The following is a 27,555-nucleotide window of genomic DNA, read 5'->3' on the forward strand; positions in this document are numbered from 1 at the left end:
TGATTCTCTCTCATCAGGGGTGTTTCTCTCTCCCTCTCCCTTCCTCTCTGGAATCAATAACGACATGATGTGACATCAACACGTGTGTAAAAGGGGAGGGTACGCAGGAAGCCTTCCTTCTCCCGGGCCCGGGGGCCGTGCTCGGAGCCGGGAGAGGCGGGTGTGCACACCGGACCGGAGCATGCTTCCCTCCCGGCCTCCGTGCCCGCCGCGAGCTCACGGTGAGGGTGCGAACCGGGGGAAGCCGCTCGTATATCTATCTCCACCCACGTGACTACGTCGCCTCCATGAGCCACGGGCAAGCGGTCAGAGCCAGGCTGTGAGGTCCAGCCCGTCGAGCTCCTCCGTGGAGACGGAGCCACGAGGAAGGTCACGTGGGGGGATCGTGACACGGAGGCCACGCCGGCTCTCGGCTTTTCCCACGGCGCAGTCCCCCCACAGCGAACACACTTTGGGGGCCCACGAGTCACCAGTGACCGCCACACGCTACCCTACAGGGCTCACCAATGCCCTCACCGGGAACGGGCACGACCTCCCGCCCCCTCCCTGCGCCATCTGCGGGACCGTGGGCGCCCGGGCAGCCGTGCATAGGGAAGGACGCAGGGCCCGGCACGGATGGGGTGAGGGAGGTGCTCGGTCGGTCGGTCAGGATGCAGGTGCAGGAGGGGGGGGGCTGCAGGGATCCCGGGAGGGGCTGCGTCCTGCCTCCCGGGCCTGTGCCTGACTGGGAATCGACCTCCTGGTTCACAGGTCGACGCACAACCACTGAGCCACGCCGGCCGGGCTGGGATCACACATTGACCCCCGACGGAACAGCCTGTGCGCTCCGGCCCCCCAACCCCCCCGGCGGCGCGGGGCCTCACTGTGGTGTAAGAAGACTGACCCCCCATCAGCCCCCCGCCTGCCCAGCTGTGAGAACACGGCGAGGAGAGCGGCCTGCTTCCATCCCGTGTCGCTGCGGGAACAGAGGAGCCGCCGTCAACGCGCCCCATCGAGTGCGGCTTCCTCAGCGGCAGCCAGAACGTCAGTCAGTGTTACCATTGGACGTCTCCATCCCTGACAGTCACAGTCACAGCCTCCTCAAAGGTAACTCCGCAGAGGGTTCCTGCGCAGAGGGGTTCCCGCATCATTGCCAGCTCCACACGGGCAGGTGGCCGGCGTGTTGGAGCTGTGTCGGGGGTGCAGTGGTCGTGGGGAGCAGCCGGCGTGTTGGAGCTGTGTCGGGGGGTGCAGTGGTCGTGGGGAGCAGCCGGCGTGTTGGAGCTGTGTCAGGGGGTGCAGTGGTCGTGGGGAGCAGCCGGCGGCGTTGAGCTGTGTCGGGGGGTGCAGTGGTCATGGGGAGCAGCCAGCGGCATTGAGCTGTGTCGGGGGGTGCAGTGGTCGTGGGGAGCAGCCGGCGGTGTTGAGCTGTGTCGGGGGGTGCAGTGGTTGTGGGGAGCAGCCAGCGGCATTGAGCTGTGTCGGGGGGTGCAGTGGTCGTGGGGAGCAGCCGGCGGTGTGGGAGCTGTGTCGGGGGGTGCAGTGGTCGTGGGGAGCAGCCGGCGGTGTGGGAGCTGTGTCGGGGGGTGCAGAAGTTGTGGGGAGCAGCCAGCGGCGTTGAGCTGTGTCGGGGGGTGCAGTGGTCGTGGGGAGCAGCCGGCGGCGTTGAGCTGTGTCGGGGGGTGCAGTGGTCGTGGGGAGCAGCCGGCGGCGTTGAGCTGTGTCGGGGGGTGCAGTGGTCGTGGGGAGCAGCCGGCGTGTTGGAGCTGCGTCAGGGGGTGCAGTGGTCGTGGGGAGCAGCCGGCGGTGTGGGAGCTGTGTCGGGGGTGCAGTGGTCGTGGGGAGCAGCCGAGGCTGCTGGGGACGTGGTGGCCTCCAGGAGGGTGGCCAGGCCGGGCAGCGCACGGCGGGAACGACGCTCTGAACCTATGTCCTGGCTCTGTAATCGCCGAGAACTTGCAGCGAGAATCCTATTGATTCTTCCCACGATGCTCCCCATGTTGTCGGCAAAGCGGAGACGTTCCGTTTGGAGCCCGGACGAGCCCGGACACTCGTTAGATGCGAACGTGCGGACCCGGTCCAGCCTGGCCTGGGGCGTGTCGGAAGTGCTGGCTCCTTCAGGTGACTTCTCACGCGGCTCACCCCCCCCCACTTCTGTCTAAATGCGCCCTGACACCATAGCCGGCGTGGCGCAGTGGGTAGAGCGCCGGCCTGCGGACTCAAGGGTCCCGGGTTCGATTCCGGCCAAGGGCACGAACCTCAGTTGCAGGCTCCTCCCTGGCCCGGGCCCTGGTCGGGCGTGTGCAGGAGGCAGCCCATCGGTGTGTTTCTCTCACGTCGATGCTTCTCTCTGTCTTCCCTCTCCCTCCTCTCTCCCTGAAAACCAGGGTACAAACAGCCTCCGGTGAGGAGGAAAGAATGAAAGTAAATAAATAAACGCGCCTGAGGTTCAGGACAACGTTCACATGCCTTTCCCTCCGATTTGGAGTGGGTTTTGCAGACTCTGCAGTTGGTGTGACGGGAGCGTTTGAATGTTTATGGCCCGTCTGCTCGGGGATCTGGGTGCGGACATCACAGAGCAGGTGTGGGGCCCTGCCTCCCCGAATCTCCTCCGAGGCTCGAGCTGACGCGCACCCTGGTGCTCATGCTCGGCCTCCCCATGGCGCTGGGAAGCGGTGCGTCCCCGTCAGGAGCTGGAGCCGGTGGCTGAGCCCCGGCTGCAGTGGCCACTGTGCACACGGCCCTGACCAGCTCCATCCGCCGTCACTGTTACCTTCGCTGCTGCTCTGGGACGTCGGGCCAACTTCCTGTCCATGTGCCAACCTACGGTCCCCGACGGGGCCAGCCCTGCTCGCACCCACACTTAGCACACGGCCCACGCATTCAGCTGCGTGTCCTCCGCTCTCCCGATGGCCAAGGCACAGCCTGAGAGCGGGCCCTGCCCCCCACAGAGCTGTCCACGCCCCCATTCAGAGCTGGCCCCACACCCATGCAGAGATGCCCTGCCCCCCACAAAGATGGCCCTGCCCACAAAGAGCTGTCCACGCCCCATACAGAGATGGCCATGCCCCCACACAGAGCTGCCCCGCCTCCACAGAGCTGGCCCCACACTCATGCAGTGCTGCCCTGCCCCCTACAAAGATGGCCCTGCCCACAAAGATGGCCCTGCCCACACAGAGCTGGCCACGCCCCCATTCAGAGCTGGCCATGCCCCACACAGAGCTGGCCATGCCCCCACACAGAGCTGGCTACGCCCCCACACAGAGATGGCCCCGCCCTCACGCAGAGGTCATGCTACTCCACAAGGGGGTAGAGACCCCAGCCCCTGTGAGTGTGACCAGGGAGCCCCGTGGCGACAACATCACTGCAGCCCTCAGCTCTGGAGTCCGAGGTCACTGAGGTCATTGACTCCTTGGGGCAAGAGAACTTCCAACGCCTTTGGTGAGATCCCGCCGTAGAGCTCCTTGGGGGAGCTCTCTCTTCATGGACCTCAAATAAGATCTGTGGCTCTGCCCTGGACGGCGTGGCTCAGGGGTTACAGCGTCGGCCCGAGCACCCAAGGGTCATGGGTTCGATTCCTGGTCAAGGGCACATACCTGGGTTGTGGGTTTGCTCCCCGCCTTTGGTCAGGGTGAGTGCGGGAGGCAACCAGTCTTGCTCGCTTCGATGCCTCTCTCTCTCTCTCTCTCTCTCTCTCTCTCTCTCTCTCTCTCTCTCTCTCTCTCTCTCCCCCCCTCCCCCTCCCTGAAAAGCAATGGGGAAAAAATATCCTCAAATGGGGATTAACAACAAAAAGATCACTGTCGCTTTGGAACAAATTCTTTTATCCCAGGAAACATCCTATTTGGGGGGCGGTCACTATGTCCTTCACCCACTGGGTTTACCATAATTAACACGAAGGGCCCCACACACTGTGCAGTGACGTTTGCTCGGTAGTGTGCCCGCCTTTGCACGCACACGGGAGCCTGCGGCGCCACACCACCCCCAGCACCAGCATTCGTCCGGGCACCGCCGTCCGTTAACCACCGAGGACGAGTGGGTCTAAACGCACTCATCAGTCCAGGGAGCCCTGATTATAAAACTTCGTTTGGGAAAACTGTCCCATGGAATGCAGATTTCAATAGCCAGGCCTGGAGTTCGGTTTCACAAGGCATTTCGTTTCATCTCCACTTTCTAAATGTTCCATGACCAATAATCGTGTATCCGGTCTTAAAATTAAGAGGAGAATCCAAGGTTATCTCACCTCTTAAAGATCACTCGGGAAATATCTGAGCTGGACGACTAAGCATGCGGAAGAGGTGCCTAATACGAGGAGATCCAGAGAGCGGGGCAACTTCAGAAATTCAGGAAACCCTGCCCGGCGGGCGTGGCTCAGGGGCTGAGCATCGACCTATGAACCAGGAGGTCACGGCTGGATTCCCTGTCAGGGCACATGCGTGGGTGCAGGCTCGATCCCCAGTGTGGGGCGTGCAGGAGGCAGCCGGTCAAGGATTCTCTCTCATCATGGATGTTTCTATATATCTCTCTCCCTTCCTTTCTGAAATGAGTAAAAACATATTTTTAAAAATCATTCTTAAAAAAAATAAGAAATTATGGAAATCCCCAAAGCTGGCAAAGCTGGCAAGCAGTCTCTCCTCTGTCCCGTGTGTCCAGGGTAAGAGCCACACCCCCCACGTAGTTACTGACCAGCGGTGGGGAGACCCATCAACATGGAAATTGTCCAGCAGGTGTCTGCGTTCCAGGACACAGGCCACGTCAGCCCCAGCGGAGGGCAGGAGGGCGCGGGGGCGCAGGGGCGACGCCTCAGGAGGCGTGAGTAGCCGGGGATGCCCTCCCCCCTCACTGCTCGTAGGATCCCCCACTCGCTGTGAACAACTGTGCCCTGGCCGACACCATCCAGGTTACTGCGGCCACTTCCTGTCCACGTGCCGACCTATGATCCCCCCCCCCCCCGTCACTGTCTCGTGCCACGCACTCCGCGCGTCTCTGTGGGAGGTTTACGTTAACACCAGGGTCCGGAAGATCCCGGAGGCTCAGGGATGGCGTTACACGTCTCGTCCAGGGGCTACAGCCGCGGGGCCGCGGGAACTCACTTCCCGCCTCTTCCCGAAGGAGAACAAGTCCTCCCACGCCCGTACCCAGGCCGTGCAGCTCCCTCCCTCACTGATCTTGTCAGTCCTCACCCAGGGCATTCCCGGGGGTTTTTAGGGAGAGGGGAAAAGACAGAGAGAAACATCCATGTGAGAGAGACACATCGACTGGTTGCTTCCCGCGTGCGCCCAGACTGGGGCGGGGATCCAGCCTGCAGCCGAGGTGCGTGCCCTTGACCAGAATCGAACCCGCGCTGCGACACTTTGGGGCCTGGGCGGATGCAGTGGCCGATAAACTCATTAGTCCACAGAGCCAAATATCAACAGACAACGATTGAAATTCCTTTGGAGAGCCAAATTTTTTAAACTTAGACCTCTTCTAACGCCACTTCTTCAAAATAGACTCGCCCAGGCCGTGGTATTTTGTGGAAGAGCCACACTCAAGGGGCCAAAGAGACGCATGTGGCTCGCGAGCTGCAGTTTGCCGACCATTACTCTAACCCAGTGATGGCGAACCTATGACACGCGTGTCAGCACTGACACGCGTAGCCATTTCTGATGACACGCGGCCGCTGAGGCGGCCGCATGCCGAGGATGAAACATTTGCTGCTCCTGAGGATAAAACATTTGCGAAATAATGTTTTTTCCTCAAAGTGACACACTACCCGAGTTATGCTCAGTTTTTTGGCGAAGTTTGACACACCAAGCTCAAAAGGTTGCCTATCACTGCTCTAACCCCTGAGCCAACCCGGCCAGGCTCAGCTCTGACTTCGCCTGACATGAAGCCAAAGATATTTCTCATCAACCCAGGACAGCAACGAACCAGAGAACCGTGGTGAGGCCCCTGCTGCCCGGACTCGGGGGCAGGCCCGTGGCTGTGGGACCGAGGACGCACCACTGGCCGTGGCACCTGACCACGCAGGACTCGGGCCTTCGACGTTTCAGCCACATTTCCCTGTCCACTGACCAGCCGCGTCCCGGGGACCGGTTCCCCCTGGTTACACACATCAGGGCACGCCCCTCCCGTCTGGCCCGGCTCCCCGAGGAGCCCGCCCGCAGGGGCCCGCCCGCCGCCCGAGCGCTTACTTTCCTCGGCCAGGTCGTTGTCCTCGGCCTCCCGCTCCATCTCCTTGCACCAGCCCTCCATCCGCTGCGTCTCCGTGTGCAGCAGCTTCAGGAACCAGGAGCCGTCCCGGCGGCAGGGCGACACGCGCCCGCTCTCGGCCGAGTCCAGGGCCGGCTCCAGCCAGGGCTCGGGCGGGGGCAGGGGCGCGGTGTCCGCGGGCGCCCGGTAGTCCTCCCGGTAGCTGAAGAGGCCCTGCGTGCGCACGGTCCGCAGGGCGCCGTACTGCGTGGGCGTGCTGGGCTCCGAGTGCCGCTGGAACGAGTTGCCGAACTGCAGGCCCTTGTCCTCCGTGGCCACCTGCCCCGGGAAGCCCTCCAGCTCCAGGTCCGCCTGCACGGCCGCCGTCACGCTGTTGGACCGCTTGAAGCGCCCGTGCCTGCGTGGGAGGGGGGAGGGGAGAGGAGGGGGGAGAGAGGGGAGGCCTCTGAGACGGGCCCGAGCACACCCTGGCCCTTGGCGCCGGGGCCTCAGGGGACCCTGTGTTCCCTGGTGTCTGCTCCTCCATCCAGGACCCTGGACTCTGCTGACTGTCCTCCGACACCTCCCTGCGTCCCAGTGTCCGCTCCACAGGGGGGGACGCCCGGCCCGCGGGCTGTGGAAGACCCACAGATCCTTCGGTCTGGCCCAGCCGTGAGCTGGTTCAATGTTCGCCCGGACGGAGCAGGCCCGTCTTTAAGTGGATAATTGTGTGTGACCTGCGAGTGACGTTATATAAACATCCACGCGGCCCTCGCAGAACAAAGGTTCCCGCCCCCCCAGGCAATGCCCCAGGAATGTGAGTCCCTCCGGCACCAGGAGGGCCCTGCACGGGGAGCCGCCCTCTGGGCCCGGTGTGCACCAGCCCGCACAACCCGCAGCGGCGTATCTCGTGTGGGGAAACCCGTGGCCACGCCCGGTCTCGCCCTGTCACGCGTCAGGGCACAGGCGTCTTCTCCCGCCCGACAGCCAAGCGCCCTGCCCTCCGAGTCCATCACACACAGTCCCGCAGGCGGGCTCGGGCCTCAGCTGGGGCGTCACCATCTCCACATCTCGGGTTGTGGGCTCCATCCCCAGTTGGGGGGGCGTGCAGGAGGCAGCCGATCCATGATTCTCTCTCATCATGGATGTTTCTACCTCCCTCCCTTTCTCTCTCTCTCTCTGTTTCTCTTCCTCTCTCTCTGAAATCAATGAAAACAGACTTTTAAAAATTGGTTTAAAAGGTAGTAACAGCCGCGTGAGAGACGCTCTGTCCTCTGCTGTGGAGGCAGCCCCTCGGAGAGGACGCGTCCCGCGTGTCGGCCCGTCTGCGCGCACAGCTGCCGATGGCTCCGGAGAGCCATTCCCTGCCTCCTGCACAAACAAGACCCGGGCGGACGCCGGCGCACGCTCGGACGGCGGGAACGGACAGGTACGGATGGGTGACCCGGTTTCCACCAACGGCATGAAGTACTGGCGGTCGGCCTGACCGAGAAGCTGGCCACCAGGCTCCTGACCCGCAGCCCGGGCTCGGCCACGCCGCGGTTCGCGAGGGGCTGTTACCTCTTCTCGTCCTCCACCTGCACGCCGACCGAGTGGTACTCCCGCAGGCCGCGGCTCTCTGTGTCCGAGTCCGTGGCGGTTTCCACCTAATTCAACACAGAACGTGGCGCTTCAGAACAGGGACGCGGGGCCTGGGCCGGGACTGTCCCTGTGCGTGCTCACGGGCTGCGATTAACTCGCGTTTGTTCAGTGAACGCAGAGCTGCACGCGGCCGGGAGAACCACAGAGAGGGCCACGCGCTCATTGGCGACTGTGCTGCCGCCGAGTGTCACCGGATGCCACACCCCCGCTCACACCTGGGCTCTGCTGGGCTGCGCCACCACCACCAGCACCGCCACCATCACCAGCACCGGGCCTCGCGGCGGCTGCACCGCCACCACCAGCACCAGCACCACCGCCGGGCCTCGCGGCTCGCCCACAGCCTCCGGGAGGAAGCAGCACAGCGCGGACCAGAGAGCCAACGACAGAAAGCGGCTCCCTGGAGCCGGACGGGCGTCGCATCCACACCGCACACACGGAGGGGTCGGGCCGGTGCAGGGGGCGGGCAGGCGCCGTCTCCGACACGCAGCCGCCACGGGCGCCAGGAGGGCCGCGCCCGCAGGGTGACGCCAGCACAGGGCAGAGACCTGACCCACGCGGGCTCCTCCTGGCGGCCGCCTTGGCGGGAAGTCTCCCCCGACCCACACAGCGCCGTCAGCAGGGGACACCGCACGGGGACTCCCGTGAAAACAAACAGCCGCCGCACGCGGCCGGAGCGGGCTGCGGAGCCAAAGGCTCGTTTATCTGAGCATCAGCCCCTTCGCACAAGGAATGGGACCAGGCGGACCGAGGCACTTTGACCTCCACCCAACATGGGAGCACGAAGCTGTAAACTCGTCTTTTCCTAAACACACCGCAATGCTGCCCTGCGCACAGAGCGGCGACGCGCTCCCACGCTCCTGTGAGCCACGAGGGCAACCAGCCTGAGCGTGACCTGTGGCTGTTCGCAGGGGGGCCGTGGCCTCGGCCGGGTCGGGGGCTGCTCAACGGGCGGCTCACAGAGGTGACAGCACTAGCAGCGGGCACTGACTTCACGCTCGCTCAGACGGCCGGGGGCAATGACGTGGGCTGAGCGCGTATCGAACACGCGGTCCACACGGCACCTGCCTTCGTGTCTCGCCGCACTGACGGCTGGGGCATCAGGGACGGTGAGTACCCTGCCCAGCGGTGCCCAGCTCGCGGGGGCGGCGGGAGGGCTCACACCGGACCTCTCCGATCGCAATGCCGCTCTGCACGCACCTGCTCCTGCCAGACTCAACCCCGGGCACCCGCCGGCGCCTGGGCATCCCCTGGGGGACGGCCGGGCACGCCCCGTGTTTGTTGGTGTGATTCTGAAGAGGCCTGGGAGTCACGCCTGGCCAGCGGCGTGCCCCGAGGGCTGGGAGAGGAAGCGGCTGGGAGGAGGGGGGTCCCGGGGGAACCCCACCTGCTGTTGGTACCCTTGCTCCCCCGTGTCAGGCGGGCCGTGGCTTTGAGGCTTTCTGTCCTCACTCTGCTGGCTGTGGAGATTGTGTCTGATGTGGCTCAACACGAGGGGATCGCGGGGAAAGCCGGGGCACGTGGGATGCGGCCCCGGCCCCGTGGGAACATCCCGTGGGAACGTGGCTGCGTGGGACGGCGTTTCGTGACCAGAGCCCATTGGCTCACTCCTCTTCGCGCAGGGATGACGGTGACCTCTGGTTACACCGATGCCGCTGTGAGCACGCGCCTCCGCGTGGCGGGCACGCAACTCCCGTGAGTACAGTCCTGGCCTGCGGGGCCGGTCAGAGGCCTAACACGGCGCAATGTGGGTGGCTGTCGTCCAGCTGGGTCGCAGCAAGGGGACTCAGGCCACGGGGGTGCACGCGGAGGTTTCTGTACGGGGGGACACGGGGGGCAGGGGGGCGCTCTGACTGCCCTCCGACCAGTAAGTGCCGGCAGCGCGCCTCCCTTGTCCACGTGCAGGGCTCTGTCTAATGGCATGCGTCCTGCATGTGGGAGGCCGTCACCGCGGCACATTTACACGGGCAGGCCGGGGACGACCGGGGGCAGCAGGGGGCACGCGGGGTGACATGTGGGACGTGACGGTGACTCATGGCGCAGCATGTGCCTCCGAAGTGGCCGTGGCCACAGCTGGACCACCCGTGGTGCTCAGGACACGACGTGGATGGACACTGAGCCACAGACACACACTCAGAGGCTCACACACGCTGTAAACGCAGCCACACACACCACAGGCTTTTCTTCTCGTCCGGTCGGCACGGCTCTCCCTGCGGGTTCCATCGTTTTTACAGAGAAAAGGGTCGCTCTCGGGGCCGTCGGGTCCTGGACGGTCGGGGGACCCAGGCTCGGGTTCAGTGCCGTCGGGCCGTTCCTCTGATCTCAGACACGAGGGCCTGGACCGGCTCGTGGAGTGGCGTGAGGCCCTGCCCGCGGAGCCAGCCCGCGTGTCCACAGAGACGGTCCCCTGGCCTCTGGCCTCGGGGACTCCGACGGCCGGCGGCCGGCGGCAACGCCGTGGGCGTTGGGTCAGGGAGGACAGCTCGGAAGAGGAAGGAAGGGGTGTGAGGGGGTGTGATGACCCCGCACGGGCCCGGGGAGCTCACTGTCTCCCCATTTCAGAGCCCCGGAGCCGCAGCTTCCCGCAGACGGAAACACGGGCGTCGGGGAGAGGAGCTTCCTTCACGCGGGAAGGAAACCGGGATCTTTTCCGGGAGGAAACGCCGGGGGCGATGCTCACGCATTTCAGTTTCAAGAAACACACGCGTGTCTTCCCTTCTACTGGACCCACGTGTCCGGGACCCAGAGGGGGAAGGGGAGTCAGTGAACCCCCACGTGCTGAGCGAGCGCCACGTGGCTGAGCGCGCGGCTCCCTGATGCGTGGGGGCCGTCCCCCAGGGGAGCGGCGGGCGCCTTCGCAGAGGCTGTGCAGGCCCCTCGGACCCCGAGCATCACCCCCCGCCCCGCCCGGCCATGGTCAGAGCGGCTCTTGAGTGAGTGCCGGTTGCAGGTGGGAGGGAGGACATCCCCGAACCTGACCTGTTTAAGAAACAGGAGTTTGGGGGGCCCCGAGTGTGTGCATGTGCATGTGTGTACATGTGCATGCATGCAAGTGTGTGCACGCATATACACAAGTGCATATGTGTGGGCATGGTTGTGCATGTATGTGTGCACGAATGTGCACTCATGTGTATGTGTGTGCATGTTAGGGCAGGCCCGTGTGCCTGGGCCCCGTCTCGTGTGTAGCCTGGATCTGCAGGACGTCAGGGCTGGTGAGCTGTCCTCTGAGCCCCCAGTCTCCGAGGTGCTGGGGGGCGGGCCCAGCAGCTCCCCGAGCTCGGCCGCCGCTCCGTGCTCTCAGCCCTGCTCAGTCTCACTCCGCGTCCCCAGCCTGCACGCAGACAGGCAGGCGTGGCTCTGACACAGTTCCCGTCCGTTCCTCAGGGACCCATCCCACGTCCCCGTGGCCACGAGGTGCTCCCCACTCCGCACTGCACTGCGGGGGGCTCAGCTCTGGTTGACGGGCCAACTGGGACCCTGGGGGAACCAGGTCTTGGGGGGTCTCCAACGTGGAGTGTGCACAGGCTTCCCGGGGCTCCCACCTGCGGAGAGCACAGGGAGTCGGTCCCACCTTAGAGATGGGCCCGAGGCAGGTGCCTGGAGGTCCCTGAATTTAGCCCCATTTTGGGACCTGAGCACCGTCAACCCTTGTCTCTCTCTCTCTCTCTCTCTCTCACACACACACACACACACACACGGAAAGTAAAGCCTCTGCAACAACAAAGTTGCACATAAAAACAAACACAAAGAAAATAGTTGATGTCCCGACTGTCACGAGGAGAGTGAGGGGGGCGGGCAGGGGCTCAGGACGCCGGCAGACACTGACCCGGCTGCACCTGGGAAAGGGCCCGGCAGCCACGGCCCATCTTCCACGGCCCGGCAGCCACACGCCAGCTGCCACAGCCCATCCGCCACGGTCCGGCAGTCATGGCCCGGCAGCCACACGCCAGCTGCTATGGCCCGGCAGCCACGGCCCAGACGCCACGGCTCGGCAGTCATGGCCCGGCAGCCACACACCAGCCTCTCTGGCCCTGCAGCCACGGCCCAGACGCCACGCCCAGCCCTGCAGACGGAGCAGGAGGGCCCGCGATGAATGGCACGGAGGCTGCCAGAGCCACCCGCAGCCTCGCTCGGGGCCTGGGCTCCTGCAGGGTGTGGCCCTGCTCAGGGGAGGCACACTGACCGCCCCCTGAGCCTCCGCTGTGTGTGTGCGTGGGGACCCCGCTCCCCGAGCTCCTGGCCACCTGCTCAGGGGTGAGGCTGTGGTCGGGGGCACCGCCCACCCAGTGAGGCCAAGCGCCCCGCATGCCCGCCGTCTACCAGCTGCGGGATAGAGCGCCCCCTCCCGGAGCGCGGCCCCGGGGACACGGCCATCGCCTCCTCCCGGGGACGCAGAGGGCCCATGGGTGACGAGACCCGACCCTCCTGGCTTCAGCGAGGCCTGGACACCGCTGGCCACGAGCCCTGAGGCGAGTCACTCACCCGAGCCCCGGTTTCCCCACGATAGCCCCTGCGCACGGGGTTATGGGAGGGGGCCTGTGGTGGGCGGGCACGTGGAGCGGCGGCCCGGTCATTGCTGTGCCTCGGCCTGAGGACAGGACGCCGCGGCCGTGCCAGCGCCTCCGAAGCCCCACGGAGCCCGTCACGGAGGCCGCCCGTGTTCTCTGCTCCCCGATGGCCCCCCCCCATCCATCTCATCTCGGGAACGCCCAGGGCTGTGGCAATGCGTTTCCGGGCTGGGAATGCCCCGCAGCCTGCCTGTCGCTGCTCCGCCAGCTCACACGGACCGCGCACTTTCCTTAGAGTCCCTGACACACGTGCATCCTGTGTTCACACTCATCGTCACCGGCCACGCCCCCGCCACTCACCGACACTGACCGGGCACGCGCTACGTGCCACGCACTGTGCTAGGCGCCGGGTGGCCAAGAGGCGGGAGGGACCAGCCGGCCATCATGGCACACACAGTCGGGGGGACGGCGTCAGAAAGGCGTCAGGGGAGCGGGCCATGTGCCTGCGTGTTCGCGGGCGGGGCCGGCGGCGGTGGGATGGGCGAGAGGAGGCGCCAGAGGCTCCTGGGGAGATACGGGGGCGGGGGGTGGGGGCCGGATAATCTGATGTTACGGGGACCTCACAAGTCTTCTCTTGGGACGTGACCCACAACCCCAAGGGCCCCGTGGGCTGTGCTGTGGCCGCAGGAAGTTACCGGATCACACACGGGGCGGGGGTGGGGGTGGGGTGGGGAGGGGTCCCCGCAGGGCTGGGCCCTCAGCGTCAGGACCGGGTGACGGAGCAGGCGGTGCGTCTGGGAAGGAGGCGAGTGAGGTCATGCGGACGGGGCTGTGAGCGCTGGTACTTACATCCGACCTTGGGTATGGCTGACGCTCTGGGAACTCAGAGTCCTAAACAAAACAACGAACCACAGTGTGGGACCCGGCCGCGGGCTCCCCGCCGCTCCCGTCCCGGACGCCCGCGCCCCTCGCTCTCTGGGCCACGGCCCCGTGCCCTCGGCCCGCAGGGGAGCCCCGACCTTTAAACCGTCTGCTGGGCTCAGGCCGAGCAGGGGGAGGCGAGGTCCGCGAGCCTGTCTGCGCCGGAGCAGCTCCTCCCACGTCCGGTGAGCGAGGGGCGGTCACGGGGACAAACCAGGGGAGGCTCCTGGGCAGCCACGACCCGCAGCCCCCGGGCTGGGACCCGGGCTTAGGAGTGTGCCCCGCGCCCGCCCCTCCCACGCCCGGGAAGGGCCGCCCCGGACAGAGTCGGGCAGGTGGGCCGCCTGCTCCGAGGGCTGCGTCCTGGGCGGGCGCCGGGCCCTCTGTGGTCTGACACCACGGGACGTGGCACCTGTCGTGGCCACACAAAAGCCAGGAGCGTCCTGTCTGGCACAGGAGCCTGGGCGGCCCACGTGGGAGTGGCCGTGGGCGCCAGCCTGGGTCAGCCAAGGCCTCCTCTCTCTGTCTGGGGCTCCCAACGCGCCCCCCCCACCCCGCCCCACGCGCTGGCTGCAAGGCTAGCAAGCTTAGCAAAAACAGGACAAGAAATTCCTCTTCAGCAAGAAGTAACCCAATTCCTCGCTCTCTCAGCAGCTGGTGGCCCCGACCATGCCCTGGGTAGGGAAGGGGAGGGACAGGGAGGGACGGGGAGGGGAGGTGGGATGGGGAGAGGTGGGAAGGGGAGGGGAGGGGACCTTTGGGCAGCAGGGTGGGCTGGGTCAGGGATGGAGCCTGGGGGTGGGGGAGGGGGGCATATCCATGCATCTGGGGCTGCCAATGGGGACGAGACCCGCCAGGCGTCCCAGCCCTGAGGCCGCGGCCCCACCAGTCTGGCCCAGCTGTGTCCGCCTCTACGCGACCCGCGTTCCCGTGGCGGCGGCGCGCGGCTACCTGGACCCCGATGGAGGAGAGCCGGCCCCGGAGGAACTCCTCGGCCTTGGACGCCAGCATGGCCTTGTCGGCGCGGCCCGGGCCGTCGGCGGCGTGGCGCTGGGCGGCCGTCTCCAGGGCCAGGCTCAGGGCCTTGGTGCTGTCCAGGCTGTCGGTGGAGGTGTAGAGGCCGCGGCCGTCCTGGGCCCACGGGGAGCCCCGCTGGGCGCGGCCGTCCTGGTAGGCGTCCTGCGTGGACTCGGTGCTGCTCTGGGCCGTCACCGAGATGAGGGGCTTGGAGGTGGTGCGGGGCGGCACGGGCGGCGGCGTCTTCTTGTAGTTGGCGTAGGAGATGGCGGCTGCAAGACACGAGAGGCCACGTCAGCAGAGGCGCGCCCCGCCTCCCCCGCGGAGGTCAGCCCACGGCGGCCGCGTGTTCCCTGCCCGCGACCCGGCGAGCGAGTCCCTCCCAGCGCCCGGCCCGCGAACTTGACGTCATTGCAGGAAACGCCCCTCAGAGACGGTACGCGAGTGCTTTCCACAGCGAGTTACACGCACGCCGAGGACCCACCACGGCCCACGCTCAGTGGCGCGGGCAGCGGGACAAAGGCCGTCACGCTCCCATTTTCACGCAGGTCACAGCGTCACGGGGAAATGCTCACTTTCTGAGGCCCCTGGAAAGCAGGAAAATTCTGCCCGAGCCGGTGTGGCTCAGTGGGTAGAGCGTTGGACCGTGGACCGAAGGGTCGCAGGTTCGATTCCGGTCAAGGGCACATGCCTTGGTTACAGGCTCCTCCCCAGCCCGGGCCCTGGTCAGGGCTCATGCAGGAGGCAACCCATCGATGTGTTTCTCTCACATCGATGTTTCTGTCTTCCCCTCTCTCTTCCACTCTCTCCCTAAAAGTCAATGGGAAACATATCTATATACATACTTTTAGAGAAAAGCAGGAAACACTACGTTACATAGAGACCAAGACAGAATAGATTTGTGAGAAAGGCGAGTTATCTGCACCCGCCAGGCTGGTCCAGGGTGACTGTTTTCCAGTTCCCGTGTCGCCTGGAAATGCTTACGGTGGGTGAGCATTTTAATAATGGAGAGCCCGGCCGGTGCGGCTCAGTGGTTGAGCATCGACCTATGAACCAGGAGGTCAGGGTTCAATTCCCGGTCAGGGCCCGGGCCCGGGTGCAGGCTCAGTCCCCAGTAGGGGGTGTGTGTGCAGGAGGCAGCTGATCCATGATTCTCTCTCCTCATTGATGTTTCTCTCTCTCTCTCTCTCCTTCTCCCTTCTTCTCTGAATGAAAAAATATGTATTAAAACAACAACAACACTTTCCCCCTGACGTGGATCCGCCGCCACAGGAGAACGGCTGGACACGGGCCGCAGTCAAGGCTTTACTCTCAGGGTTCGAGAAGCAAGGGCTGTTTTTGTGCCGTGGCCGCCGCGTCACTGCCCTCCTCGGCTCTCTGGCCGCCTGTGGGCAGAGAGGGGAGGCGGAGAGGGCCACTCAGCTGTGACCGCGGTGCCCGGCTGGGAGGGGCCGGGCCCGGAGCCAGGGGTCGGGCTCCCCGTGCTGGACGGTGAGGGGGAAATTCTCGATGGACCTGAAAAGTGTTTCTATTTACCCCAGGGCGCCTCAGGGACCGCCAGCGCTGAGGAGCCTCTAAGCGCCCATCGCTGCGTTCCAGCTCCCACAGTCCCGCGCGAGGGACCAGGGAGGAGGCGGTTTGTCTGTCCCGTGACAGTGACCAGCGGCCCGGCCCAAGTGCGCACGACGGGTGTGGTTCCGCTGGGGCCTGTGGCCTGTGAGGAAACCGAGTCGCTGCGTCTCGTTGCAGGAACTGGGTGCCTGGAGGGACGGGCCTGTTAAATCCCTACACACGTGTCCCCCCGTCCCTGTGACTCTGTGAGGGCCCACGGATACACCGACACACGGATTTAGTAGAAATAAATAACCGATCCCTAATGCTTGAGAAGAAGCTTGATACAAATTAAAGGAAGAAACGGATTTAGAAACACACGTGACGTCCGGGCGCCAGCCCCCAGCCCCCCTCTTCCCTGTGAGGCGGAAGCCGAGAGGGGTTTGTGTGTGAAGGCGTCAGATGGGCATGTCACACGCACCCTGCATGTTCCCATGTCACCCACAGGGGCCCGTGCGCATGTGACACGGTCCCTCCCGTGCCCTGGAACGGGCCTGTTGACAGCACAGCCATAAATCGCTTTTCCATTCCGGGTTAACGGACTGTTTTTGAATTTTCTTAATTTAAAGACGAAGTTGCAGGTGTCAGTCCCGAGTAAATAATCGCAGTACGCAAACTATTTCAGGGACAGGAAACCACCGGGGACGGGATCGTTAAAAGCGAACAGGAACCCGTGGCTTCCTACGTTCACTCACTACTCAGCCATCCCCTCTTCTGACAAACGCGTGGGGGGCCTCGACCCCGGGGGACCGCTCTTCCTAAAAGGCTCATTAGGGAGAGGACTGGGGGCGGGGAAGACGGTAGAGAAAGGATAAAAAATGATCGTCTGATCCCGTTAATTTGCCGCCGTGGACTCAAATGAACAATTTAAAAAATCATTTCCCACATTCAAGAAAAACATTCAATTATTCAGTTGAGCAGTTTGGGCAAAAGTAATTGTCTCCGTTCTGTGCTTGTGAGCACAGAGCGAGAATACATCATCAAAGCCAGCAGCATCCGTCACCGCTGGGCCACCACCATTTTCTCCACGTACGCCAGGCAGACATTAGACACAACGGAGATTCAAATTAATTCAGCAGCAGAACTCTACTGGGGTTCGAGCGTCTTCAGGGAGCAGACGAATCAACAGAGACAGGGATTCCTAAACATCACATCAGGTTAATTTAACTATGAGTGATCAAATGATTTTGAAGTAAAAGTTTAAATGATTACTTAAGATCTTAAAGTAGCTGAAGACCTGACTACTCCATTTTTTTTAACATTTTACTTTTTTAAATATATTTATATACATATACTAGAGGCCCAGTGCACAGAATTCGTGCGGGGGGGGGGGGGGGTCCCTCAGCCAAGCCTGCACCCTCTCCAATCCAGGACCCCTTGGGGGATGTTCAACTGCCGGTTATGGGATCAGACCTAAACCGGCAGTCGGACATCCCTCTCACAACCTGGGACCACTGGCTCCTAACCACTCGCCTGCCTGCCAACCTGATAGCCCCTAACCGCCTCTGCCTGCTGGCCTGATCACCCCCCTAACTGCCCTCCCCTGCCGGCCTGATTGCCCCTAACTGCCTCTGCCTGCCAGCCTGATCACCCTTAACTGCCCTCCCCTGCCAACTTGATCACCCCTAACTGCTCCCCCCTGCCAGCCTGATCACCCCTAACCTCCTCTGCCTTGGCCCTTGCCACGGGAATATGTCCTGTCTAATTAGCATATTACCCTTTTATTAGTATAGATTTTATTGATTTCAGAGAAGAAGGGAGAGGGAGAGGTAGAAACATTAATGATGAGAGAGAATTATTGAGGGGCTGCCTCCTGCAAGTCCCACACTGGGGATCGAGCCTGCAACCCAGGCATGTGCCCTGACTGGGCATGGAACCCTGACCTCCTGGGTTATAGGTCAACGCCCAACCACTGAGCACACCAGCTGGGTTTTTGTTGTTGCTGTTAATCCCACTGGAGGATATGTTTTCCATTGATTTTTAGAGAGAGTAGAAGGGAGGGGGGAGAGGGGGAGAGAGAGAAACATCGAGGTGGGAGAGACACATCGATGGGTTGCCTCCCACAAGCATGGGTTTGAACCTGCAACCCAGGTATGTGCCCTTGATGGGGAATCGAACCCTCAACCCTGAGGTCCGCAGGCAGATGCTCTAACCACTGAGAAAACTGGCCAGGGCTCCCGGCATAAACGAACGTCCTCCTGGCTTGAATGCCTGTCCTGACTTCCTCGCCGCGTGGACGATGCCATGCACCCCCCTGGGGGTTTTCCCAGCGGCTGCCGCCTTGGGGGGCGGAGGGAGAGCGCACGGCTGCCAACCCCACGTCCGGGCCAGCCTGGACTTGGCTTACATCTCGGAGACCAGGCCCGTTGGAGAGAGTCGCCCTGGAGTGAGGGGTGCGGGGGCGCAGCTCATTCGGGGCCTCCTCTGAGCAATCGGCCGGTGAGCCTGTCCCCCAGGAAAGGTCAGCTCCCTGCTCACCACGAAGGAGCGTGACGCCCCCCTCAGGCCGTTTCCGGGAAGCGGGTGAAGGGAAGGGGAGATGCGGAAGGGACACGGTGCTCAGCGGCTAGTCCTGCCGTCAGCAGACGGAGGCCTGGACCAGGCACAGTGCCCCTCCCGGCGTCTGTGGGGTGAAGGGGTGCCAGGGGACCCCTCTGAGGGACTCTCCAAGCCCCGCCCAGGGCACTGCCAGGTGGGAAGGCTGAGGCTGCAGCTGCAACACTGTCGGGGGACGGTGTCGGGGGGACGCTGTCAGGGGGACGCTGTCGGGGGACGCTGTGGGGGACACTGTCGGGGGACGGTGTCGGGGGATGCTGTGGGGGGGTGCTATGGGGGACACTGTCGGGGGGATGGTGTCAGGGGGACGCTGTCGGGGGGACGGTGTCCGGGGGACGGTGTCGGGGGGACACTGTCGGGGGACGGTGTCGGGGGGATGGTGTCGGGGGACGGTGTCGGGGGGACGCTGTCGGGGGACGCTGTCGGGGACACTGTCAGGGGGACACTGTCGGGGGGACGCTGTGGGGGGACGCTGTGGGGGACGCTGTGGGGGGATGCTGTGGGGGGACACTGTCAGGGGGACGCTGTCGGAGGGATGCTGCGCCCAAACTCGCAGATTTATCTCCATCGCGTGCACAAGGCCGCATCCTGCGCTGCCCCAACAGCACAGCCACAGCCACACCCCAACCAGCCCGGCGTCTAAGTGACGGTTGCAGCCCAGTCTTCCAGACGCTCAGGGGGACTCGAGCTGCAAAGCGGATGCCAGCACCTCCTCCCGTCCGTCCCACCCAGACCTGGAGCCAGTGACCTGGGCCCTCAGGGTGTCCCTCTAGGGCTGCGAGGGGCTGGCCTGGCCCGGCTCCTGCAGGAGAACTTGGGGCCCGTGGAGACCAGCTAACTGTCCAGACGCAGCTGAGGCTGCCGGCCCGCATTCCCCGCGACTGGGCGACCTCGTGGTGAACACATCGTCACGCCAACCACACGCCTCATTACCGCCCGCACCTGGGAGGCGGAAAGCGCCGGCTCAGTCCTCGGCAGTCATTAGCACGCCAAGAAGGAAACCCAGAGATTAGCCTCGGACGCAGGAGGCCAGATCCGCAATCAAGACAAAGCGCCGTTGGAACGGCAGGCGTGGAGCCCCGTGTGAGTGCCGCGCCCGCGCCCCCGCTGCGCTCCCCACTAGGACCTGGAAGCCAGCGGCGTGAGCGGATTACAGCCACCAGCCCCCCGCCTGGCCAGAGCCTGCGGCCGGGACCCCACGACGAGGACACAGCTCCCCAGGAGGATGGCTGTGCTGACTCGTTAATGAGTGTCGGCTCCACAGAGTGAGAAGGGACGGGACATAGAACCCTGCCCACGGGCCGCGCCGCCCTTTCCCGGAAGATACGGGAATCACGCGGGCCGCCCGGCGGGGAGCACTCGGACGTGGTGCAAATGTGTGAACGAGCCCCCGGCTGTTCACGCCCCACAGACGGAGCACAGCGACCTCAGCTGGTCACGGCGCAGGACACTTCCTGTCTTCACCTCCAACATTAAAGAGATCACGTGACACGACGAGCACTTAGACTTTCCCAGGCCCGTCCTGAGGACCCGAGTGAATCCACGCTGAGAGCCGCGCAGCCGTGAGGCCGCCTCGGTGCAGGGCGTCCAGGCCAGGCAGGAGCGGGGACAGCAGCGGAGGCGCGCCGGCCGCCACGCCCGCTCTGGAGGGCCCGATGGCGACAGGAATGCGGGGTGTGGCTCCCCCCCCCCGCCCGCCGGGCAGTAACTTCTCAGTGGGACACACGTGGACTGTCCAGTCTCCGGGAACGGGACGCTCTAAACTTAGCTGAGCCCGGCCCGCGTGGCTCAGTGGCTGAGCGTCGACCTATGAACCAGGAGGTCACGGCTCCACGCCCGGTCTGGGCAGTGGGGGTCCTGCAGGAGGCAGCCAATCAGTGATTCCCTCTCATCATTGATGTTTCTATCTCTCTCTCCCATCGCCCTCTGCTCTCTCTAAAATCAATAAAAACGTAAAAAAAACCCCAATATTCAGGGTTACTACTGTCTCTTTATTCCAGGAAAAGAAAGCGACCTTCCGTTGCAACAACCAGTGAAATAGCAAAGCAAGGCTGAGACAGGTCCCAGGCCGGAGGGAGGGACGCTGAGGCAGGAAAGAAAGTGAAGCGAGGCCGTCCAGTGTGGGCAGTGAGCAGCCAGCCTGGAGCCCACAGCCCAGCACAGGGCACAGGGTTAAAGCCTCCTGAGGAGGGAATGCGGGGGGGGAGGGGGGGGGTGGAGGGGAGAGAAAAAGGGCCGGTTCCTCCCTTAACAGGAAAGCCAGAAGGCTCGGGCTTGGTAAGATAAGGCTGCAGGTGCTTCTCAGGAATTCTGGGAAGGCCGCCACCAAGTCAACAGGGACCCGGGAATTAATCTGCAGCAAAACAGCAATCAGGGGATTCTGGACCCTGTAGACAGGAGGGTGTGTAACACGCAGACCCCCACCAACTCGCTCTTCAGATTAGCTGAGCCCCCAACACTAACCCTAACCCTAACCCTAACCCTACCCTAACCCTAACCCTATCCTAACCCTAACCCTACCCTAAACCTAACCCTAACCCTAATCCTAATCCTACCCTAACCCTAATCCTACCCTAACCCTACCCTAACCCTTCCCTAACCCTAACCCTACCCTAACCCTAACCCTTCCCTAACCCTATCCTAACCCTAACTCTAACCCTAACCCTAACCCTAACCCTTCCCTAACCCTAACCGCCACCACTCCCGTGCCCTCTGCAGCTCGGGGAGTCACATCCTGAGGCACGGGCACCAGAGGCCAGGCGGGGAGTCCAGCGCTCATCCCGCAGCACGGCCTGAGCTGAGAACACGGAGAGAAGGCAGCGCAGGCCAGAGGCGTGACCTTGGCGTGTGCCTACTACTGAGAGAGGGCAGAGGAGAACCCCCACCTTGTCCCAGGGGCCCCGACCCGGCCACAGACGGGGGCCCCGACCCAGCCACAAGCAGGGGGCCCGACCCGGCCACAAACGGGGGGCCCCGATGCAGCCACAGGCAGGGGCCCCGACCCGGCCACAGGCGGGGGGCTCCCCATGAAACTCTCGCCTGGCAGCCGCACCTGCATTGGTGTCACGTCATGAACGTGAATTCGTGACGAGGCTTAGCTTCCAGGGCCTCGGAGCAGTGGGTCTGGCCCAGGCTCTGTCTGTCTGAGTGCATCCGTGCTTGCACTGGGCGGGTCCCAGAGACCCCATCCCCTCATCCCTCCGTTTGCTGTGCCCTTAAACGGCAGCATTTACTGTAATCCCATTAGAATGCAATGCCCCGCCCCCAAGTTCATGTCCAATCCCTGTCCCCGGGACTCTCACCCACGAGGCAAAGGCCTCTGAAGGTGATGAACATTCAGGACTCTAGGGGTGGGGGATGCTCTGAATCCCATGCATGGCCCCATGCACCCCCAGACCCTGCACGTGGCAGGTGGAGGGTCGGCGGGGGGTCCGGGGGAGGGGTCCGGGGAGAGGCCTGCACCCGGAGCTGAGGAGGACGGCCTCCCGGGGCCCAGGGTACCCCGGAGACTGGGGTTGTCCTGTCCCTGGAGAGACAGGCTGCTCCCGACACAGGAACAGCACTGGGAGGAGCTCTGGCTGTTTGCTCGCCGCCCGTGTGCAGGTTCCCTTTGTGTCAATGACTTCGCGGTCCGCGGTGACAGATGCTGAGACAGTGTCTGACCCGGAGCAAAGCCATTATAACCCAGCTCCCTGGCATTTCCCCCCCGCATCAGCACCGCTCCCCCTTGAACAATCGGGTGAGGTGCCCATTTCAACAAGTCCGTCTGCCCGGTAAATCCCCGTGGGTGAGGGAGCCGCCACGTGTGGAATGAGGGTTAGGTGTGTTCAGAACCCCTCCGTCTAAGGAAGGACACGCGTCAATGCGTAGGGGTGTCCATGGTGCAAGGAGAGGGGGGCGTGCTGCTGAGCAGCGGGTTCTGGACCCGGCGGGCTGCAGATTAGATTAAAAAACAGGCCGAGCCCTGACCGGTGTGGCTCAGTGGATAGAGCATCGGCCTGCGGACTGAGGGTCCCAGGTTCGATTCCGGTCAAGGGCATGTACCTTGGTTGCGGGCACATCCCCAGTAGGAGGTGTGCAGGAGGCAGCTGATCGATGTTTCTCTCTCATCAATGTTACTAACTCTCTATCCCTCTCCCTTCCTCTCTGTAAAAAATTAATAAAAATATAAAAAAAACAAACAGGCCGGTTCGGCCGAGTCTCCAGGGGCCCCGAGGGCTGAGTGACCCCAGGCCAGCGAACGTCCACCTGCAGCCGCTGCCTGTGGGCGCTCCCGATACAGGGGTCCCCCCAAAGTGTACACACTCGAGCAGCTGAGAGCTCAACTGTGAAAATGAAATGTATTTTTCTTATTTTTAAAATCTATTTTATTGATTTCAGAGAGGAAGGGGGAGACAGAAACATCCATGATGAGGGAGAATCATGGATCAGCTGCCTCCTGCTCGCCCCACACTGGGGATGGAGCCCACAACCCGGGCATGTGCCCTGACGGGGAATCGGACCCGCGTTCATAGGTCCACGCTCAACCACTGAGCCACACAGGCCGGGCAGAAAAGAAAATGTATTTCAGTAAATGCTGCCTTTATAATTATTCAAATTATATTCAAATGTGTACACATTTTTGGGGGGACATCCTGGAGATGTTTATCACATATTCCTGAATCCTTAACTAAAAATCTCCCATGCATATATTTTACCATTTAACTAGTAACACCCACTTATTTTTCAGGCATGCATGAGGAATCATTTCAATAAATCCTATTTTTCAAAGTCACCCTTGTGAATGTTTCTGAAAACAACTCTGGTTAGGGAGTTATTTTCAAGAGATAGTTTTAGAGCCATAAGGAACATCAATTTGTCAGGATAACCTTCCTCTCTCCACACACGCACACCGACAGAGAGCGGCCCTGACCTGTCAGGCTAGAATCCCGTCTCCCAGGGATGTTAACAAAACCCCAGACGCCCCGCCTCGCCCGAGACAGGGCGCTGAATCCCATCGGGAGCGGGATGCCGTCCCTGTACCGTCTTTCTGCCTTTTTCAGATAGCGACCTGTCATTTCTTTGGTATTTTCCAGACTCTTATTAAACAGACTACGGTTGCACGCCGTCTCGATTCCACTTAGGAAAGCGGTGTTGTAAATATTTAACAGCCCGGCCAGCGAGACTCAGCGGCTGAGCATCCACCTAGGACCCGGGAGGTCACGGTTCCATCCCCGGTCAGGGCACAGGCCCGGGTTGTGGGCTCCATCCCCAGTGTGGGGCGTGCAGGAGGCAGCGGATCCGTGATTCTCTCTCAACATTCATGTTTCTTTCTCTCTCTCCCTTCCTCTCTGAAATCAATAAAAATATATTCTAAAATGTTTAACAGACGGCGCTCAGAGTGAAACAGGGGCAGGGAGGGTCATGGTTCGCCTGCTCTTACGTTTCCCCCAACTGGCGGCTTGTCCGCCAGCGCCGCCGACGCCCCATTTCTTCTCGTGTTCGACGCTCAGACCCTCCCCGACCTCGGGAACCCCCGACTCAGTAAGGAGCCCAGGACCCCGTGGAAGCTTCGAAGAGAAGCGTCCTTTTTAATTTATTCGGGCGCACGCGTTGGGGGTGCAAACAGGCGCGTGGTGAATACATCAGAGTTCCGGTCTCGGTGCCGCACGGCTGTGGTGCCGCCTCGCGGACCCGCTTCCTCTTTCTGCTCCGGTGACAGCGGCTCTCATGCCCCCGCCCTGCTCCGCCAGGCAGACTCAGGACTCAGCTGTCCCTCGCTCATGAGAGACGCTCAGCAGTACGGGTGCCTGTACCAGTGACGACCTCCTAACGGGCTCTTCTTCTCAAACCCGATGGCTGGAAAGCGCGTCCCTCCCCTGCGTCCCTAACCTGCTCATCCTCCGCGTTCCTTTTCCGCGGGGGCAGAGGCGGCCCGTGCCTTCGCCAGGAGCCGGGAAACAGGCCGGGTCAGAGGACTCAGCGGCCCGGCCGCCAGCACCCCCACGACAGCATCTGCAGCCCTGCAGACACCCCCCCCCCGCCCCACCCCACCCCGACAGTCCCAGCCCTGCCCTCTGCGCCCCACCAGCCACACTTCCGGCAGAGACGCTGCCTTCCAGGCCCAGGCCGGGCCGTCACATCACAGAACCTCCCCTCGGTGCCAGCAGGGGCAGGAAGAGATCCCCGGGGCCCGGCCGGCGCGGCTCCGTGGCTGAGCATCGACCTCTGACCCAGGAGGTCACGGTTTGATTCCCGGTCAGGGCACACGCCCGGGTTTCGGGCTTGATCCCCAGTGTGGGGTGTGCAGGAGGCAGCCCATCCATGATGATCCTCCCTAATCATTGATGCTTCTCTCTCTCTGCCTCTCCCTCCCCTCTCCCTAAAAATCAATAAAAACATTTTAAAAAGGGGGCCAGTTAGTGCAGGCTTCCCAGTGGCACACGTTCTGCAATTTTAATTCCACGTGACCTCCCACGTCTTGCTGAAGCCTTTTCCGTGCAAACAAGAGGCTCTGTTTCTGGGCCGTTGACACCCCTTCCTGGGCCCCGCCCTGTCCCCCGGCCCGCTCTGCCCTTGTCCCCGCCCTGCCCCTGTCCCTGTCCCTGTCCCTGTCCCTGTCCCTGTCCCCGCCCTGTCCCTGTCCCCGCCCTGTCCCTGTCCCCGCCCTGTCCCTGTCCCCGCCCTGTCCCTGTCCCCGCTCTGCCCCTGTCCCCGCCCTGTCCCTGCCCCTGTCCCCGCCCTGTCCCTGCCCCTGTCCCCGCTCTGTCCTTCCCTGTCCCTGTCCCCGCCCTGTCCCTGTCCCCGCCCTGCCCCTGTCCCTGTCCCTGTCCCTGCCCTTGTCCCCGCCCTGCCCCTATCCCCGCCCTGTCCCTGTCCCTGTCCCTGCCCTGTCCCTGTCCCCGCCCTTGTCCCTGCCCCTGGCCCTGCTCTGTCCCTGTCCCTGTCCCTGTCCCTGTCCCCGCTCTGCCCCTGTCCCCGCTCTGGCTCCCAGCGCTGAGATCTCGAGCGCCTGGCGTCCCAGGCTTCTGAGAACGCCCTTGGTCTGTCTGACCGGTCGCCGTGTCCCAAGCCTCATGTATTCCAGTCACCTCGCTCCTCAGCGCGGCAGCTCCTGAGCGGGCGGCCCGTGGGATTTTATCGCCTGCTCCGGGCATGGCTATTCATCTGCTACAGAAATATGACGGCGCGGGGAAATATTAGCCGCGCGGTGCGGCTCAGGCGGTAAATTTCCCGGGGGTGGACGTGGCTGCCACAGAACGGAAGGAACCGGTGACATTGGCTCCGCGGAGCCCGACGGCGGCCGGAGGATTTACGCCGAGGCCCGGTCTGCTGGCAGCAATGAATCACGTTTATGGGCGCCTTACTGAGCGCCGGGACGCGGGCTGGCCGCCGCCGCCCCCCGGTCGCCCCCATCCCTGTGCCTCCGCGGGCGTGGCTGCCGTCAAGCGAACGCTGACATTTAAAGAGCAATCACCTTCTAATTAGCAGTGCTTACACCTTTTCCTTTTTTAAAATACGTTTTTATGGATTTCAGAGAGGGGACGGGAGAGGGAGAGAGAGAGAAACAGCAATGGTGAGAGAGAACCATGGACCGGCTGCCTCCTGCACGCCCCCCACTGGGGATCGAGCCCGCACCCCGGGCCTGTGCCCTGACCGGGAATCGAACCGTGACCTCCCGTGTGCGCAAACATGTATTCCAACGGAGCCCCACGGGCCGGGCAGACTTGATTATTTTTTAAAAACCTTGAAACTGTGGATTTCATTCTCAGAAGAAAGAAGTTACCTATGAAAGAAACGTTTCAACACGCCATCGCAGTCAGGACAACGTCACGCGTGCGGGCGAGCAGTTCCCGGCCTGAGTCAGCCGGCCCTGCCGCGAGGCGCCCCTTTCCGGGGAGAAGACGCCCCCGAGCGGCCCACCCGGGCGCCGAGCGCGTCCTTACCTGCGGTGGAGCGGACGGTGGAGGAGACGTGGGCGGGCGTCAGCGCGGGGAGGCACTCGTCGTCCTGGGCGTAGCCGGCCTGGATGGCGCGCAGGTAGCTGTGGCTGCGCGTCCGGAAGCAGCCGGGCAGGTCCAGGGCGTCCATGGCCTGCGACTCCACCTCGCCGAAGACGGACTCGCACACCGACTCGAACTGCCCGTTGACCTCCGCCTCGCTCATCTGCAACGGGCAAGGGCGCGGTCGGTGGCGAGGCCGCCACGCACACCCGGACCCGCGGACACGAAACCCACCGGCTTCAGGAGCGTCTCCCATGCCCAGCACGGTGAGTGTGACGTCAGCACGGTGAGTGTGACGTCAGCACGGTGAGTGCGACGTCAGCACGGTGAGTGCGACATCAGCACGGTGAGTGTGACATCAGCACAGTGAGTGTGACATCAGCACCGGATCGCTCAGCTCAGGAGAGAGCTTGTTGGGTTATCTCAGTGGTCGGCAAACCGCGGCTCGCGAGCCACATGCGGCTCTTTGGCCCCTTGAGTGTGGCTCTTCCACAAAATACCACGGCCTGGGCGAGTCTATTTTGAAGAAGTGGCGTTAGAAGAAGTTTAAGTTTAAAAAATGTGGCTCTCAAAAGAAATTTCAATCGTTGTCCTGTTGATGTTTGGCTCTGTTGACGGATGAGTTTGCCGACCACTGGGCTCTCTCTTTATTGCTGTTGTCAGTCCTCACCTGAGGGTATTTCTCCACTGACTTTTAGAGAGAGCGGAAGGGAGGGGGGACACAGAGCAACATCGAGGTGGGAGAGACATGCTGATTGGCTGCTTCCCACACAAGGCCCGACCAGGGCCAGGAGTGAGGCCTGCAACCCGGGCATGTGCCCTTGACCAGAATCAAACCCGGAGTCCTTCAGTCCACAGGCCGGCGTTCTAGCCCCTGAGCCCAACCCGCGAGGGTAGGTTACTTCTTACTAAACCCAAAGGCAAACGGCCATTCCGAGCTGGCCGCGGCGTCCTGGGACCCCCAGCCAAGGCTTCAGGGGTGGCCGGCAGGTCTGCCTGCGCTCGAGAGAGGCTGCGTGGAAGAGCGAGCACAGTACCTGGTGCAAAGGACGTGTCCCACCTACAAGCTTCTCCCCCTGCCTCTCCTCGTCGTCATGGAGACCAAGCCCACGTTCGTCAGGAAGCTGGTCCTGTCTTCGGCAGCAGCAGAAACCCGACGGCTGGGCGGG

At 63.1% G+C, this 27,555-nt stretch overlaps 1 protein-coding gene across 1 annotated transcript in view; it reads right to left on the minus strand.

Annotated features, from left to right (window-relative positions):
• Nucleotides 1–27,555, minus strand: part of DLGAP2 (DLG associated protein 2) — a 72,796-nt gene that overhangs the window by 9,803 nt on the left and 35,438 nt on the right. The window contains exons 5-9 of the mRNA XM_079779033.1: nucleotides 26,330–26,549; nucleotides 14,172–14,509; nucleotides 13,149–13,190; nucleotides 7,714–7,799; nucleotides 6,156–6,571 (exon numbers count right to left, since the gene is read on the minus strand). Coding sequence (XP_079635159.1) covers nucleotides 6,156–6,571; nucleotides 7,714–7,799; nucleotides 13,149–13,190; nucleotides 14,172–14,509; nucleotides 26,330–26,549 — 1,102 coding nt within the window. The remainder of the gene's footprint in view (nucleotides 1–6,155; nucleotides 6,572–7,713; nucleotides 7,800–13,148; nucleotides 13,191–14,171; nucleotides 14,510–26,329; nucleotides 26,550–27,555) is intronic.

The sequence above is a fragment of the Cnephaeus nilssonii genome (assembly GCF_951640355.1).
Source record: "Cnephaeus nilssonii genome assembly, chromosome: 8".
NCBI classification, from domain to species: Eukaryota; Metazoa; Chordata; class Mammalia; order Chiroptera; family Vespertilionidae; genus Cnephaeus; species Cnephaeus nilssonii.